We start from the raw sequence: 18,018 nt of genomic DNA on the forward strand, positions 1-18,018 counted from the left end.
CCTGGAAATAAAGAAAACCTTACAAGAGCACCACATGAAGTATGCCACACTCCATTTATAATATGAGGGCACCACTACTTTCTGCATGACACCAGAGGAGGAGGCATGAAACTGGCACGACCAAAAAGGATTTTCTGTCTCGCATAGATCAACAAAAGGATTCAATTCTCTATGGCAACAACAGAAACGCCTCAGAACTCGCAACAAGCATGGACCACAAGGCCTCTCAAAGGAACAAGCATCTAAAGAGCAGGCAAAAGCAGTGAAAGACAGAGAGACATGCTAGAACTCACTCTCCCTCGGAAGCAGAGAGCCGACCAGATGGAGTATCGCCATTGACAGAATCACAATTGGCTGAGATACTAGAAGGATGCCACAGACATCTGAAGAACTGATGTAATGAACGAACACCAGCAGGTTTGGAAGGGGGCAACCACACAGTGCACATGAACCACAAGAGGTGAGCAGGTAATGCTGTAATAACATTTAAAATAGATAGCTGGGGATATGATCCACACAGGCCACAAATGACTCTGAACATTACCCGGGGACCTCCCCAACAATACCTTAACTCACTGATAAATACGTTGTTCTGGTTTTTTATTTGGGTTTTCCTTATCACAGCATATAAGTGCAAATGGACGGTCCTCCACTGATGTACTGGCTTGGGAATGGGAGTTGGATATTGTTACTAATGATTATTTATAGTGTGTGTAAAAGAAGACAATTTGTAATCTACAATGTATGGGGTTTCTTCAATGGCATCCTAATGTGTGGGTTTGACGGGTGGGTGGAAATTGCGGGTGCAATATACACTGGGACGAATCTGTATTTGCCAATATGACCTTAATGAATCAGACACAAACCTCCAAATTAATACTGTTGACTTGAAATAGCCGAGGTTTAGCAGGCTACACTAAAAGTTATTGAGTCCATCAATATCTGTGGAGGCAAAAAATGACTATAGCATTGCTACAAGAAACATGCCTCACATCCCAGACACTAGAATCCACAACTAAACGCTGGAGAGGAACTCTAATAGAAACTACTTACTCTGGCTATGCAATGAGCATTGATATGGATAGCAACTGGCACACTGCTTGAAATTTCACACACTTGCGTTGGCCCAGACGGCCGATATGCTGCACTGGAGGGGTGACTCTATGGGCTCCTGTTAGTGATTTCACTATATGCAGCTAACTCGGGCCAATCGACCTAACTACAATCTCTGGCATCAGCATTACTACACAATACATTAGCCCTGACATATTGGGAGATTTTAAATGTGCTCCTGACTTGTCAAACAATGGCTCATCTCCTCCACTGTAGGGCGCCCACTCGATTAAACTCGCCCATCATCTACGGGCATGGGCAGATAACCTTATTGTACAAGAATCATGGCAAAGCCTTCATCCTACCCTCTGGGAATTTCATACTGCTCTGGACTGCATGACTGCCACAGCAGAATAGATCTCATATAAGGCACGCAGGAAGCTATTGCCAAGGTATCCCAAGCAGAATACCTTGGCCGCACTCTATCAGACCACAGCCCCCTACAACTACAACTGACATGGGGAAGAAGGAACCCTTGTATGCCTACATGGCACATGGCACTGTGGCGCTTCAAGACACCCCACTTTGCTCTTTCCTGTAAGAACACTTTAAACTAATTTTCACAACAACAAAGACCCTGCATCTGGGGCCAAAATAGAATGAGATACATCTATTAAGTATTACGAGTACATATGATAAATGCAGTTTTTGGCACCTGAAAGACCCTCCATAAAGAATTAACTACCTTGGAACTGGAGGTTCGAGAATGCAAGCGAGCATTGCCTGGTGACTAAGCTGTGACCACCTTAGCACAGACTAGATTGAAATACACAACAACACTACAACAACTAGATGCTCTCGACTACAGAGAATACCAAGCTCAGAAGCATATGGAGGGGGATAAAGCAGGCCGCCTATTGGCATGACTTCTCAAAACCGAATCACCTTGGACTCCAATCACAGCCATACATAATAAGGAGGAAAATTTAGTCAACACTCAAGATGTCATTATGCCTTGCTATACAAAGCCCCCCTGCGAACGACCCAAAAGAAACACAGTTATTCTTAGAGAACCGAAATTGTAGATGCCATCCGGCAGATGGCGAGCATCAAGACTACAGGAGCAGATGGTTTTCCAATAGAGTTCTACATAGCCTTCCACACACAATTACCTCCCCGATTGTTCCAAATATATACTGACTCCTATAAGACGGGCGTACTGCCCTCCTCAACCGTGAAGCCATTCTGGTGGTGCTACCTAAACCAGGTAGAGACCCACCGTTGCTTAGCTCCTACCGCCCACTGTGCCTTTTGTATTCTGATTACAAGATATAGGCAAAATTCCGGCCAATCGTCTAATAGCAGTAACCCAATTGCTGGGATATGGTTACCAGAATGGTTTCATTCCTTGCAGAAATACTTTTCTCGACCTACGCAGACTTTTCTTTCTCCTTAACTCAGCGGGCACTGCAGATGTCCCATCCTGGATAGCCTCACTAGATATTCAGAAGGCTCACCTGACACAGTTCTTAGTAACCCTGAGCGTAGTTCGCGTAGTGGCGCTACGCTTAGCTACGTGAAGTGCAATTTGCACTACGCGAGCTACACGAACTGCGTAGTGCACTGTGCAAAATGCTGTTCGCACTGATTACACAGGGCTGGTTGCTTGTCCGCACAGTGCAAACCGCATCTTGCATAGTGCAAGCGCTCGTTTTCTGCCGCTCAAGTAGTTTTCTACTCGAGTGGCAGCTTTCTCAACGCGGACTGGTAGTTTCTCATCACGAGCAGTCGTGAGCATATGCGACCACTCGCAATGAGAAACCTGACTTCCCTGACTTCTCGCCAGGAGGTTTATTTTCCATGCCTGCGATTGGCAACTTGATGTTGCTGATTGCGAACGAGGAAAAAGTCTCACCGGGATGTCATTTTGCTCGCTCGCGGTTGCTTACTTGACCTTAAGGACATCGAGCAAGTAAAAAAATCACCACTATGCTACGCGTGTTTGCAATGTGCTACGCGCAATTTGCGTAGTGCGAAGTAGCGCAAACTTCGCAGACTACGCGAGCGTAGCGTAGTACTTTGCCCGGGGTTAGTTCTTAGTACGTTTGCGGAACTGGTGGATGATTATTGGGGACCTTCTGGTTCCTTTCTCTTTCTATATTAAGCATCCCTCACATGACAACTACATAAGACCTGGACGGAAAACATGAGGAACCAGAGACATCTAAATTGCTCTAAACGTAACTCACCCATGGCCCTGGTTGCCGGTCCAGCACAATGTTATACATATTTATAATACAAGGCACTGCAATCCCGTTAACCTCGCTCCATATCTACTGGGACACAACACTTTCAATACCATTGACAGACAAACAATGGGAACAATGCATGGCAGTGCCTAAAATAATCTCAACAGATGCAAGACTAAAGTACACCCAATTTAATTACCTACATCACATGTATCTCACCCCTCACAGACTAGTACGGATGTACGTGACATCCACAGATCTGTGTCCTAGTTGTTCCAGTGAAGGAGCCACCTTCATGCACTTAGTATGGGTCTGTCCAGAATTCGTAGGATACTGGAAGTTGATAGCAGATACACTCACAGAGGCAGTGGGTAAAGTGATAGCTTTAGATGCCAGACATTTTCTCCTGGGTATCACTAAATGATCATCCAAACGTCAAACCTTAAACAAATTTCTGGACCTCTCCTTAGGATTAGCCAAAAGTAGACCAGTTATGTCCATGACCCCATCCATTCGAGTGTGGCCACGCAAAGCCCTGGTTTCTAAGCACGAGATATCACGTGACAATATACCAGGTCACACATTATTACCTGACCCTCCTAACCAGCAAACAGTAGTTGAAGCAAAATTGTTGAGGGAACCCGCAGGAGTATGCAACACTTCAGAACCAAACAATAGATAAAGAATCGTATGATATGATGAAGACCAAACTCCACATCTCATAGACGTACTATAATTCATGCACTGGTCCCTGCAACTGGAAACCCAACTCACCCACTGCTAAAGACGAAACACAGTACGCACACAAGACACAGTAACCTGACTAAACAGGCAAAAACAAAACAAAGGCAAACATTTATGATACAAATTGTGCCTCTAGTTCTTCTTCTTTTTATTTGTTAGACAACCAAAATATTTCTAAAAATGTATTGTAACACTTGAAAAGTTGAATCTCTCTCTGTAAAGATGTGGAGTGCAATGCATTCCCCAACCTAGGATTAGTTACTATATATATAACCCCTATCTTTTGCTTCATGAAACCATTGTATTGTGAATACTCAAAGTGTAAATGTATAATTTCCCCTGATCTGCGAGACTGGCTTTATCATTTAGTAAATAAATAAAAAAGATTCAAAAACAAAAACAAACACTGTTACATCAGCACTTACACAGACCCATATACAACACTGTCACTGTGGCTCTCGCCTGCACAGGTATACTTACAATGATGCACACCTGAGAGTCTACACAGACACAGAACCACATATAACAGTTACTGCAGCTCTCATCATCACAGGTGTACTTAAAGTGATGCACACCTGAGAGTCTACACCTACACAGAACCATATCTAACACTGATAATATGGCTCTCATCTACACAGGTGTATACACCTGAGAATCCACACCTAAACAGAAGCATATATTTTATCCAATTACATGTGACAGTTTACACCTGCACAGAAAAATATACAACACTGTTACTGCGGTTCTCTCCTGATCCTGCACTCAGCTGTATATACGGTTGTATAACGTTACAACGCATTCCGTTGCAAAGTATGCCTTTACCACTCATGCGTTACAACACGAATGCCATCAACATGCTTATCCTTTACCAGGAAAATGCCTTTAACACGCATACTTTTACAACGATTTTCATTGTTAAACTATGCATGTTAATGGCATTTTCATGTTAAACGATATCACCGATTCCTACAAATGAACCCTAAAAATGTACCCTTAAAATTTTCCCCGGTGCAACACCACCCCCTATTCACCCTTACCTCTCCACTCCAAGCACTTCTGATTTGCGTTTTACGTCGTTAAGAGGAAGCAGAGGTGTCTTTCCGTTTCCTTTAACGACGCCAATTGCCTCCACATATGTTTTCTTCTTTAACTGAAAACGACGGAAACAGGTACGTTTTTTTTCTTTGGGGGGGGGGATGGGGAGGGAAGACCCCTCCCCCACACCCTCTCTTTTAAACCCACAATTTTTTAACCTTTATCACACATGCCTTTACTACGTATCTTGTAGTAAAGTTATGCATGGTAAAGGCTATTCATGGTAACTGTTGTAATGCATGCGTGGTTATGGTTATGTGTGTAAACGGCTGCGTTGTAGTGGCTGTTTCCCCTACATACACCATTGTTAAAGAGGGTCTCACCTGTACAGGTAAGCTCCAGCAGGTGCTCAGCAGACATGTGATCAAAGCCCATCCTCTGCTCTCCATCCTTGGCGTCTGGAGCAGTGCTCAGGTCATGAGAGGAAAATGTTTCTTCTTTCTGGAAGATGTTTTGTTGACCAAATACAAATAAGAGTCTGCAAATCCTCCAATAAATGTTCAGTCCCAAGGATGACACCTCTTTCTTCACAGGTCACAGGGTGGTTCTGTCCTGGAGAGGATGCCCTGGGATCGCCTCCTAGGTGCCAGATCCTGCACCGTGATATATTCTTGTTTGAAAAACTTTCACTCTGTTTTCTTTCTTGTTGGAGGGTGAATTTGTGATTGGACACAGACGCACCTCCCAGGTTTGGCTCCTCAAACAACAACAAAAGTCCTCGAGGCACCGAAAGACCCGGATTGTAGAAAATCACTGGAGACACAAAAAGTGCATCTGATGAGCTGGACTTGCGTCCGAAGAGTAGATTTATTTTTTCAAGCAAAGTTAAGTAGCTTTGTACATGGATCAGAAGTAGACTGTTGTAAGTTGAAGGCAAGGAAGGAGGATGAAAGGAAGAGTGTAGGAACGAAAGGCAGAGTTGACTCCTGCACTGACAAGGCTGAATTTTAGGATGACGGCTGAGTAGGAGGATGAAAGAAAGAGTGAGAGGATGAGAGGAAGACTGAGGGATACGAAAAGCAGAGTAGTGGAATGAAATGCAGGCTGGGAGGATAAAAGGCAGAGTGGGAGGATGAAACGAAGGGTGAAAGGATGAAAGGCAGAGAGGGAGGATGAAAGGCAGAGTGAGAGGATAAAACGAAGGGTGGACGGATGAAAGGCAGAGTGGGAGGATGAAAGTCAGAGTGAGAGGATGAAACGAAGGGTGGAAGGATGAAAGGCAGAGTGGGAGGATGAAACGAAGGGTTGGAGGATTAAACGAAGGGTGGAAGGGTCGCTGAAAAACATAGGAGGAGGCTGAACGAAAGGGAGGAGTGAGGAAAAGAAGGGTGGAAGGCTATATGGACATAAAAAAGATGCAAGGCTGTGGACAGACGGAAGGAAGGGTAGAAGAAAGAGTGAAATGATGGAAGGAAGAGTGTAAGGATGGTTTCACCAGGGACATAGAACCTTCCACCCTCACAAAGGGAATACGGTGCCCCCTTCCTGAATTACATACCTCAATCTCAGCTCAACCTCTCCCTAATAAAGACATTCCCACTCAGTGCACGAGAGCCCGCCCACTGCCTGCCAGCTTTCCACCAATAAGCCCCTTCTTTAACCTCCAGTAATTTGTTTTCCTTCATAGAGCATGCTGTCTTTTGTTTTTTTACGGGTATGTGTAACGGGTGTCATTATAACTAGCGTAATTACTAGTAATCACTGCAATATTACTGGGAATTATGAAGGAAGAGCTTAAAGCAGCATTTACCGCTATCAATCAATCAATCAAAGCATTTATAAAGTGCGCTACTCACCTGTGAGGGTCTCTAGGCGCTAGGGCGTGGGGGGGCGCTGCTACTGCTCGAATTGCCAGGTCTTGAGGTGCTTCCTGAAGCCGAGATGGTCCTGGGTCAGTCGTAGGTGAGTGGGGAGGGAGTTCCAGGTCTTTGCTGCCAGGTAGGAGAATGATCTTCCTCCGGAGGTGGTTCTGCGAATTCGTGGGACGATGGCGAGGGCGAGGCTGGTGGAGCGAAGCTGGCGGGTGGGGGTGTAGAACGAGAGTCGGCTGTTGAGATAGTCGGGGCCCAAGTTGTGGAGCGCTTTGTGTGCGTGGGTGAGCAGTCTGAACGTCATCCTTTTGTTGACGGGGAGCCAGTGGAGGTTTCTTAGGTGGGTGGATATGTGGCTGTGACGAGGGATGTTGAGGGTGAGACATGCGGAGGCGTTTTGTATGCGTTGGAGTAGAGTCTGAAGTTTGGCGGTGGTTCCTGCGTACAGGGCGTTCCCGTAGTCCAGTCGGCTGGTGACGAGGGCCTGCGTGACAGTCTTTCTGGTTTCGGTGGGGATCCATCGGAAGATCTTTCGGAGCATTCGCAGGGTGTTGAAGCATGAGGATGAGACGGCGTTTACTTGTTTGGTCATCAAGAGGGAGGAGTCCAGGATGAAACCCAGGTTGCGTGCGTGGTCCGTGGGTGTTGGTACGGTTCCCAGCGCCGAGGGCCACAATGAGTCGTCCCAGGCAGATGGGGATTGTCCGAGGATGAGGACCTCTGTCTTGTCTGAGTTTAGCTTGAGACGGCTGCGCTTCATCCAGTCTGCTACCTCTTTCATTCCTTCCTGGAAGTTGGTTTTGACGGTGGCTGGATCCTTGGTGAGGGAGAGTATTAGCTGGGTGTCATCGGCATAGGAGATGATGTTGATGTTGTGTTTTCGTGCGATGGTGGCGAGGGGGCTCATGTAGATATTGAAGAGTGTTGGACTGAGTGAAGATCCTTGAGGTACGCCACAGATGATCTCAGTGGGCGCGAACCAGGAGGGAGGCGGACTCTTTGGGTTCTGTCGGAGAGGTACGAGGTGATCCATTCCAGGGCCTTTCCTTGGATTCCAGTGTTGCTGAGGCGGTGTATTAGGGTGCGGTGGCATACGGTGTCAAATGCTACTGAGAGGTCCCGTCTGTTTCTCCGTTGTCTATCAGGGTTCTGATGTCGTCGGTGGCTGCGATGAGGGCGATCTCGGTGCTGTGGTTGGCTCGGAATCCGTACTGGGAGGGGTCGAGCGAGTTGTTGTCCTAGAGGAAAGCAGTCAGATGTTTGTTGACAGTCTTCTCGATGACTTTGGCCGGGAAGGGGAGAAGAGAGAAGGGAGATGGGACGGAAGTTCTTGAGGTCCTTTGGGTCTGCTGTGGGTTCCTTCAGGAGGGCGTTGATCTCTGCGTGCTTCCAGCTCTCAGGGAAGGTTGCTGACGTGAAGGAGCTGTTTATGACGTTCCGCAGGTGGGGTGCGATGGTGGTGCCGGCTTTCTTGAAGATGTGATGGGGGCATGGGTCGGTGGGGGAGCCGGAGTGGATGGTGCTCATGACGTGGATAGTGTCTTCACTGCTGATGGGGGTCCAGGAGTTGATGTGGGGGTCGCTGGTTTGGTGTCCGGAAGTGGAGTTTGGGGTCCGAAGCTGTCGTGTAGGTCTGTGATTTTTCGATGGAAGAACGTGGCGAGGGAGTCGCAGAGGTCTTGTGAAGGGGTGATGTCGTTGTTGCTGGCATTGGGGTTGGAGAGCTCTTTTACGATGCAGAAGAGTTCCTTGCTGTTATGGGTGTTGTTGTCCAGTCGCTCTTTAAACGATGTCCTCTTGGTGATTCGGATCTGCTATTGGTATTCGCAGGTAGCGGCTTTGAGGGTTGTCAGGTTTTCAGTCGTCCGTTCTTGGCGCCAGGTCTTCTCGCGTGTTCGGCAAGATCCCTTTGTGGCTTTAAGGGCGTCTGTGAACCAAGAGGGTCTTCTGGTGGTGGTCTTGCCGTGGGGGGTTTTCAATGGAGCGAGGTTATCAGCGCAGTTGGTGATCCACTGTGCGAGGTTGAGAGCTGCGTTGTTGGTGTCTGGTATATTAGTGTCGGCAGGTGGGTTCTGGCTCAGTGACGTGGTGAGCTGGTCAGCGGTGGTTTTGCTCCAGCATCTGCGGGGGATCCGATGCGTGTTGTGGTGAGATGTAGTCTTCTTGAAAGTGAAGTGTATGCAGCTGTGGTCGGTCCAGTGTAGTCCTGTGGAGCGGTTGAAGGCGACGTGGTTACTGGCAGAGAAGATGGCGTCGAGGGTGTGGCCAGCGAGGTGTGTGGGGGTGTCCACCAGTTGCTTGAGTCCGAGGTTGGCGAGCAGGGTGGTGGTAGCGTTGTCGTTGCTGTTCTCTAGGTGGAAAGTTCAGGTCTCCTAGGAGGATGTATACTGGTGAGGCTAGCGATGGTTTCACTGAATTCTGTGCGTGGGCTCGGGGGTCTGTAGATGAGTGTTCCTCAGAGGGTGGTCTGGGGGTCGATGTGGATGTGGAAGTGTAGGTGCTCGGCAGAGGAGATGGGGTCTTCGGCGTTGGTCGGGATGCTGATGGTGTTTCTGTAGATGATGGCGATCCCTCCTCCTGTTTTGTTGATGCGTTCCTTCCGGGTGATTTTGTAGCCGTCCGGGATGGCTATGGCGATGTCGGGGGCTGAGGAGGCGTTCATCCAGGTTTCTGTGAGGAAGGCGACGTCAGGTGTTGTGTCGAGGAGGTCCAGAGTTCGATGGCGTGCTTGTGAACGGAGCGGGTGTTGAGGAGGATGCACTTGAGGTGGTTGTTGTTGCTGATTGCTTTGGCAGGCAGGGTACGGGGTCTGAGGCAGGTGAATTTGCAGGCTTGACAGGTGAATGGTCCGTAGGTGCGTCTAGGGGTGGCTTGGTAGCAGGCAGGCGGTCGTTCGGTGTTGAGTGCGTTGAGGGCGGCGCTGTCGTATGTCAGTCGGTTGGTCTAGGTCTGGCGGGGTGCAGGGGTTCTGGCACTGGGCGCAGTCCAGGTGCGGACGGGCTTGCCTTTGGCGTGCCTTCGGTGCGCCATCGGCGCAACCGCTGCGCACGTCCGCTGCTCTTCCGCGCGGTCTCCTCCATATATGGCTAAGTAGGAAGGAGGAGCAGCTGGGAGGCGGGAGCGGGGCGGCGAATGGGCGTAGGGGAAGCGAGTACAGAAGGAAAAAGGGGCGGGCCCGCAGGGGAGCAGCGGAGGGGAGTGGGGGGGTACAAAGCGGGAAAAATACAATCACGGGCAGAGCGAAATGAAAATAAGAAACAGGCAGAGCAACAGTGGGCACAAACAGATGCAGGGGCACAGAACAGCAAACACAAAATACTTATGGTGCAGGGGCAGCGTCAAACTAGCGGAAGCAGCTGTGAAGTCCTAGGAACACACGGGGAGCCGTGCGGTGGTGGAGCGGCCGGCCCTGCGAGCTATTATCTTAATGCAAAATGTACCCTTGTGTCCAAAATGACAATAGCACTACATGCTCCAGGACACACCCAGCCAGCACTTTTGCCCAGAATTATTCTTATTCAATCTGGAGAAAATGCATAGTTTCAGAAATTTTGCATCACAAGAGAGATGTGTAATTGTTGAAATTCTTCCAATTACGCTAGGGTAATTACATTTTGGCCCAGGCTTGTTCATTCATGGTTTATGATGTGTTTTCTTTTCTTTTCATAGATAATTGCGTCTTCTGTTTTCTGTTTTCTTCTGTTCTACTATGTTTTCTCCCAAAGTGTATAATAATATCTTCTGTTTTCTTTCGTAGTGCATGATGTTGTCCTAAATGGTCCATAGAGTCTTTTTGCTTCGGTTTGCAGGTTCTTTGACTACTGGCCTTTCTCTGTTTCCTTACAAGCATCGTGTGCTAGTTTATGCCTATTTTATTCCCCAATCTTTTGCTGCATATGGAGTTATACAGGCCTCTGCCAGTGCACCACCCCACTGACATACACACCCTCCAGCTGTTCCAGTACTGGACACACACACACAGTACTGCCACTGCACCTCACCACTGACATACACAACCTCCAGCTGTTCCAGTACTGGACAGACACATAGCTCTGCCAATGCACCTCAACACTGACATTCACAACCTCCAGCTGTTCCAGTACTGAACATACACAAAGCTATGCCAATGCACATCAACACTGACATACACAACCTCCAGCTGTTCCAGTACTGAACATACACATACCTCTGCCAATGCACCTCAACACTGACATATACAATCTCCAGCTGTTCCAGTACTGAACATACAGAAAGCTCTGCGAATGCACCGCAACACTGACATACACAAACTCCAGCTGTTCCAGTGCTTGACATACACATAGCTATGCCTATTCACCTCAACACTGACCCGCACAACCTCCAGCTGTTCCAGTACTGAACATACACAAAGCTCTGCGAATGCACCGCAACACTGACCTACACAAACTCCAGCTGTTCCAGTGCTTGACATACACATAGCTATGCCTATTCACCTCAACACTGACCCGCACAACCTCCAGCTGTTCCAGTACTGAACATACACAAAGCTCTCCCAATGCACCTCAACATTGACATACACAACCTCCAGCTGTTCCAGTACTGAACATACACATACCTCTGCGAATGCACCGCAACACTGACCTACACAAACTCCAGCTGTTCCAGTGCTTGACATACACATAGCTATGCCTATTCACCTAAACACTGACCCGCACAACCTCCAGCTGTTCCAGTACTGAACATACACAAAGCTCTGCGAATGCACCGCAACACTGACCTACACAAACTCCAGCTGTTCCAGTGCTTGACATACACACAGCTATGCCTATTCACCTCAACACTGACCCACACAACCTCCAGCTGTTCCAGTACTGAACATACACAAAGCTCTCCCAATGCACCTCAACATTGACCTACACAACCGCCAGCTGCTCCAGTACTGAACATACACAAAGCTCTGCCAATGCCCCTCAACACTGACATGCAAAAGCTCCAGCTGTTCCAGTACTAGACATACACATAGCTCTTCAAGTGCACTCCAGCACTAACATGCAAAACATGCACCCATGTCGGAGGATGAGGCATGGGAGGTCCTGGTACAGAACAACTGGTGGGCATAGACGTCATATTGGCCAAACTTAGGCTTTTGTGCTATTGATCATAGATTTGCTGCCCTAGCCAGATGACTGGATACCATGGGCGGATGATTCGACCGCCAAGAGAAAAGACTGGATGCCGCGGAGGGGCAGGTGTTGGTTCTGGAGGACGGGTCTGGGCAGACCCCAAATCGCTTGGAGAGAATGGAAAAACTGCTGAAATCCGTGGCCATTAAAAACAAAGACTTCGAGGCACAAGTTAGGCACAATAACCTACACATCATAGGTATTGCAGAATCCACTAACACGGTACACTTAGATCAGTTTGTTGAGAGACGTTTGTGATGGGGTGGGCACACCGCTCATTAGGCCCTGCCCCAATCGTGAATGCCCCCTGAGGCAGACTATTACAAGACTGCTTAACTAAACTGGTCCATTACAATGGCAGGGCTCCACAATTTCCCTCTTCTCTGACTTCATCATAGTGGTGCAAGAAGTACATAAAACATTTGCAGATGTCAAGTCAATACTGCGAAATGCTGGGGTAGTGTTATGGAATGATATACCCTGCATGTCTCAGGGTTGATGTGGATAGTAAAGCCACTTCTTCAATACCCCGACTGCATAACAACCCTCTGGAGACATTGCGACCATCACGGTGTTCTACCCCTGATTGATCTCCTCTGGACTTACATACAAGCGCTAGTGGGGATCTCTTCATACAGGCTGATGCTTGCAAGCTATTACCTACCTATGTCTTGTGGCACATGGCGTCATCACGTTTATGCTCCTTTGAATAAGCCGGGCAGGACCGCTTAAACTCTCGATCTCATGCCTTCCATTTCTATCAGAACTCATACCAAGACATTTCCAGAGGGAATAGATTGCGCCTGGGCATCTGTTGTGGCGTTTCCCACCCCCAGTGGTATACACACCTATGATAACAGTTTTCTTTCTATGTCTTATTGAGATTTGTTGTTTTGGGATTCGCCGGGCCCATGAATACCTGGTGTGGGTACAATGGTGGGGGTTAATTCAATTGTTGGCTTTCATATTCAGTTTTCCTTGAAATCCCAATGCTACCACAAGTCATATGCTTTGAACACTTCAACTGACTTACAGGTATTTATACATGACTTGCACACGCCCCCTTGAGCCAGGGTCGATAAAAAGTCCAGTATGTCTTGGAACATCAGAAGCCTCAATAATAAACATAAAGGCAGACAAGTCCAGCAGGTCCTGGCAAGTCATGGTGAACTGATTTTCTTTCTGCAAGAAAGGTAGCTCCCGTCTGGGGCTCACAACACTATTTTTCCTGTTACAGCATTTATTCCAGAGATTTGCATCCTAATTTATAAAAACGTTGTATTCCACCACACACAATCCATCATGGAAGAACAGGGCAGATATGCTTTGGTCACTGGTACGCCAGTAGATGACACTGGCTAATATATGTGCCCTGTTACAAGGATTTTACTAAAAATCAGAACTATGCCGGGGATCTCAGGACATCAGCATGGAGGTACACAGTCACCTTACCACATCAGTACCTACGGCCCCACATCCAGACTAACTCTTAGTGCTCTACCTCCTCTCCTAACCTTCCAGAGAGAGTGGTTACCTAGCACCCCGAACACAAACAGGCTGAACTACCTCAAAAGTCGCAGTAACAAGTCCTCACTTTTTTTTCTCACTTACAAATGTACACAATAAAGGGAAAGAGACATGTGGAAAGATTACAATATTTATTGAAACTAGCATGCTCTATCATGCAAAAACCGTGCTGTAATTTGGAGACCTTCTGAAAGTCAATAATTTGTGATTAGCACAACTAATAAACTGCACACAATAAAAGCCCTTTCATAGTGAATGACAAATCAGCTGAAGCCTGCACTTGCTATGGAAAAAATATATTACACTAAAGATCTCTTGGATTAGTACCGGACCCCATTCCCTAGAGTCATAATCAGTTGGTCTACATATCAGGCTCGTAGCTTGTTCATCTCAAGACTTCTTCTCTGCAAGCGTCGTTGGGCTCTGTTTTTAGAAATGCAAGTGTTGACTTATATGATAAGACTTGTTCTGTTAAAAAAACAGCAGATGGATTTATCTATGGTGTCAAGGTGTTAGTGTCTGACCCCAGAAAAATACACAGCAGAATGTCGTTTGGCCTTACACGATGTACAGAGTAAACCCCAGCAGAAGAACAGAATAATAATACATGTGCATCTTATTTTAAAAATTACAACGTGGCGCAAAAACAGGTTTTTTACTGCGTAACATGTGCAAAGCATAGCAGCCTTTTATGAATGTGCTTGGGCTAACATAAAGGAAAACTACAGTGGACCTTATAGGGGACTCACAACTGGTGTTAGAGTTTAAGTCCAACATCTTCCCTACTGATACACTGACTAGAGCTGGAATAGTAATTTATACTATTCCAAAGTTCAGCGCACCCTAAGGCAAGGCGTTGTAACGAGAAGCATGGTAAAGAAACTAGTAGTGACGTCACAGTCAGGGTACTGACTGCAGTGTAAAGGCATGCGTGGTAAATGCATGCAGGGTTCCATCATACAACCGGCCCAATACCAATGATTGCAAGGAAAATCATCCTTTAGTGTATTAGGTGGGAAATGGGGCACACAGGCTAACATAGGGGTTAGACTGATCAAAACAGAGCTATTGTAAGTAATGTGTAACCAACCTTTTAGCGGATATAGTGGATAGTGGCTGACAATGGCCACTTCCAAGACTCTGACGCAAACAGACAGGTTTGCTTTTGGTGCTCCAGCAGCACACCCACTGCACGGGTCCACTCTGCATCCCCCAACACCTCCGCTTAAATAAATGTGGCCAAGAAAAAGACTAGTGTTACAGCAAACAATTGTTGGACAGCATGCTGACAATGCAAACATTCTCCCCCAGTCAAAAGATCTGGGTTAAATCCATCGTTTTTTTTGCCCACTACGCCACCCCAGTTTGGACCCAGCCATATGCAAATCAAGGTATGTCACCCTTCTTCAGCCAGGCTAGCTCGAATCCAGTGGCGCAGTGAGCAAGGAAAAGGATTAGAGCATGCACAGCCCAAAATAGCACCTCTAGATGTCTCAAATAGGGAAAAAAGGCTAAGAAACGAACAAAGTGCCAACAGTCTTTATTAGCTGTTCTCAACTCCCTTTTAAGCCCCGCAAAGTTTTCAAATTCCCCTCGAGTTCCTTTTCAATGTGCAAGTTAGCAAAATGGGCTAAGAAATTAAAAACACCTAAGACGATCAGCAGGTAAACATGAAAATGTACAGGTGCAGTCCAGCCCTAATTGCCAAACCAGGCCCTCTCTTAACCCCTTCGCTCGTCATGAGGTACGCCTCTCGTACGCTCATGACGAGCTGAGCTCGTCATGACCCGCGGGTTTTTAAAAACTTCAGAGCACAGCGGGAAAATGCGCCGCATGCATGGAGTTCACTGGAACACAAGCTGAACACAACAGTTCGGGTTGGACTGTTTCCATGAGGAAGAGGGTCAAGACTGATTTGCATATGGTTGGGTCCAAACTGAGGTGGCTTGGTGAGTAAAGAACGATGGGTTGAAGTGCTACCCCGAGCTATTGCCAGTGGTTAGACCTATAGCAAGCAGCCTCCCATCACCTTTTTTGTGTTTCATCCTTTTTCACAAAACCTCAGGTTCTGGAGCCAGGCTGAGTTGACCAGCGGATGTTTTTTTCTATGATCTGTATATGCTTGGCCCCAACAAATATCTCCCTCCATAACCTAGAGAGTTTGAACACCGAAGTGTAAATCTTTAGAAGCCCTCCCACCTGACACATGAGCTTAACCAAATATACGACTACTGAAAACTGGTCAGATTTATCAATCTCTCACACAACGCAGCAAGACAACTTGATGTGCTGTGTTGCGGTGTGTGAAGGAGAGAGCATGGGAGTGTGCCAGATTTACCAATATATGGTGCATTCCTGCTCTTTGCTTGTCCTGGAGCACAATCTCCTGCATAGCGCCAATGCAGGCAACTTTGTGCCATGTATCAAGGGGCCTGCATTGTAAGCAGGGTTGTTTTTGTGTAGGATGGAACACATTCCTGCACAAAAACAATCCTGTGAGGCTGGTTGCCTCTTTTAAAGTATTATGCAAAATGTATCACACTTATAAAGAGGAAACAACGAAGACAAATAAAGATATTCCTCCCATTGCGCCTACCACTTGTAGGCGTTGCATGTTAAAACATTCAGAGATGTACTAGCCTTGGTAAATTTGGGAATGCAGCAAAATCAATAGGTCGATGCATGGGAACACCCATGCTCTACCCGTGGAATGCCGCCACAGGCCAGGTAAATGCAAGTCAGTGCTATGCACTGCTTTGCGTTACTGCAGTTTAAGCAAGTAACTCAGGGCCAGGTAAGGTGTCTTTGCGTTTCTTGGTAAATCTAACCTTAGTATTGCATTGCCCTTAAAGGTAATTGGTCATAATATCGAAATTGCAATATCGACTGACAGTAATATCGATTTTTTTTAACTATAATACCACTGTATTGATGTATTTTATATCGATGAGAAAAATATCGGTTTTTTTTGTTAAATGTCGAAGTATGAAATATCAAGTCAAAAATATCGTTTTTAGTGTAAAAAATATTTTAAAAAACAAAATAGAAAGTACAAAATATTGTTTTTTGAAAATGTTGAAATAGTATTTTTTTATATTAAAATATTGTTCGTCTTTTTGTATGGATAGTTGTAGTAAAATATATTAAAATAATTAATTGTAATCTAAATTTTAGGAGCAGGATGTGGGATGTTGGATTATTAGGGGATAAGGGTGGGAAGTGTTTTAGCGAGAGGTAGTGGCGTGCCGACAAGCTCAATCACCAGTAGTTTTTGCTAATTGTGCTAATTTGCACAGACCTGAATTGTTCATTTTTAAATCGCTTTTAGGATTGTGTTAAATTTTAACGTGCCTAGAATTATTATGTGTCCGTTTTGCTCACTGACATTTAAAATAATTTTTTGATGCGTGAGTAGATTGTGGTGTATCCACCCCCTGATTACCGTCACGGATCTCTGGTCCATCACTGCTAGAAAGTGCCGATTGCACGGAGGGTTGTGACTCCGCCCTTGATCCTCCACACTTCCGGGGCCCGCAATTTTATTTAATGTGCTTGTGTGCCCCGACGTGCAGCGAGAGGTAGTGGTGTGCCGACAGGCTCTGTGACCAGTCGTTTTTGATAATTTTTCTAATTTGTACAGACCTAGATTGTTCATTTTTAAATGGCTTTTAGGATTGCTCAATTTTACCTGGCCTCCTTGAGCACAGAGGCCCCTATCAAAACGGTCTGGTCAGACCATTGATTAATCCCATTTTGTTTTAGATTCAGTAGACATAGTCAGAGCAAGGGTAACCAAGCCTATATTAAACAAAGCTGGAAAAACCTAACAGCGGCGGTGTTGGACCCTATTTTACATGCCAGCCAACCAGCACTTTCTTCCGAGCCTAACATTGATTCCAGAGCTTTAAATCTGTGGATTGCAACAGCTGTCGAGGCTGCAGCTCCTGCCAAAAGCTGCCATACAATCAAGGCTCTACCCATCTGCCCCGTGGTTCACGGAGGCACTTAGGTCAGCCAAGAGCAGCTGTAACTGACTGGAACGGCAGTGGAGGTCAGGCTACAGTGAGCCTGCCAAGAACATCTATCGAATTGCTCTGAAAGAACTCCACAGCATGATTAGGGTAGCCAGAAGACAGTACTTGGCTGATTGCATTTATAAGGCTGACACCTCAACCAAGGAGGTATTCAAAGTTGTCAATTCCTTTCTTAAACCCAGGGCTGTGGAGTCCACTGTGCAACCTTCTGTTTCCTTGTGTGAAAGTATCTACGTCTTCTTCGACAATAAAATCCAGGAAGCTCATAAATCTTTTTTAGGTTCGGCGGTGATGGAGAAATGTCACAGGAAGGTAGCTAGAGTTAGAGAGCCGTCCTTTATGG

General features: G+C 46.5%; 1 protein-coding gene across 2 annotated transcripts in view; it reads right to left on the minus strand.

Annotated features, from left to right (window-relative positions):
* The window catches only part of LOC144826062 (embryonic protein UVS.2-like), a 152,870-nt gene that overhangs the window by 80,066 nt on the left and 54,786 nt on the right, over nt 1-18,018 (minus strand). The window contains exon 2 of one of the 2 annotated variants that reach the window (XM_078684369.1): nt 5,465-5,894. The exons of the other annotated variant lie outside the window; for it this stretch is intronic. Coding sequence (XP_078540495.1) covers nt 5,465-5,530 — 66 coding nt within the window. The 5' untranslated portion in view covers nt 5,531-5,894. The remainder of the gene's footprint in view (nt 1-5,464; nt 5,895-18,018) is intronic. 2 annotated transcript variants of the gene reach the window in all.

The sequence above is a fragment of the Lissotriton helveticus genome, chromosome 3_2 (genome assembly GCF_964261635.1).
Source record: "Lissotriton helveticus chromosome 3_2, aLisHel1.1, whole genome shotgun sequence".
Taxonomy (NCBI): Eukaryota; Metazoa; Chordata; class Amphibia; order Caudata; family Salamandridae; genus Lissotriton; species Lissotriton helveticus.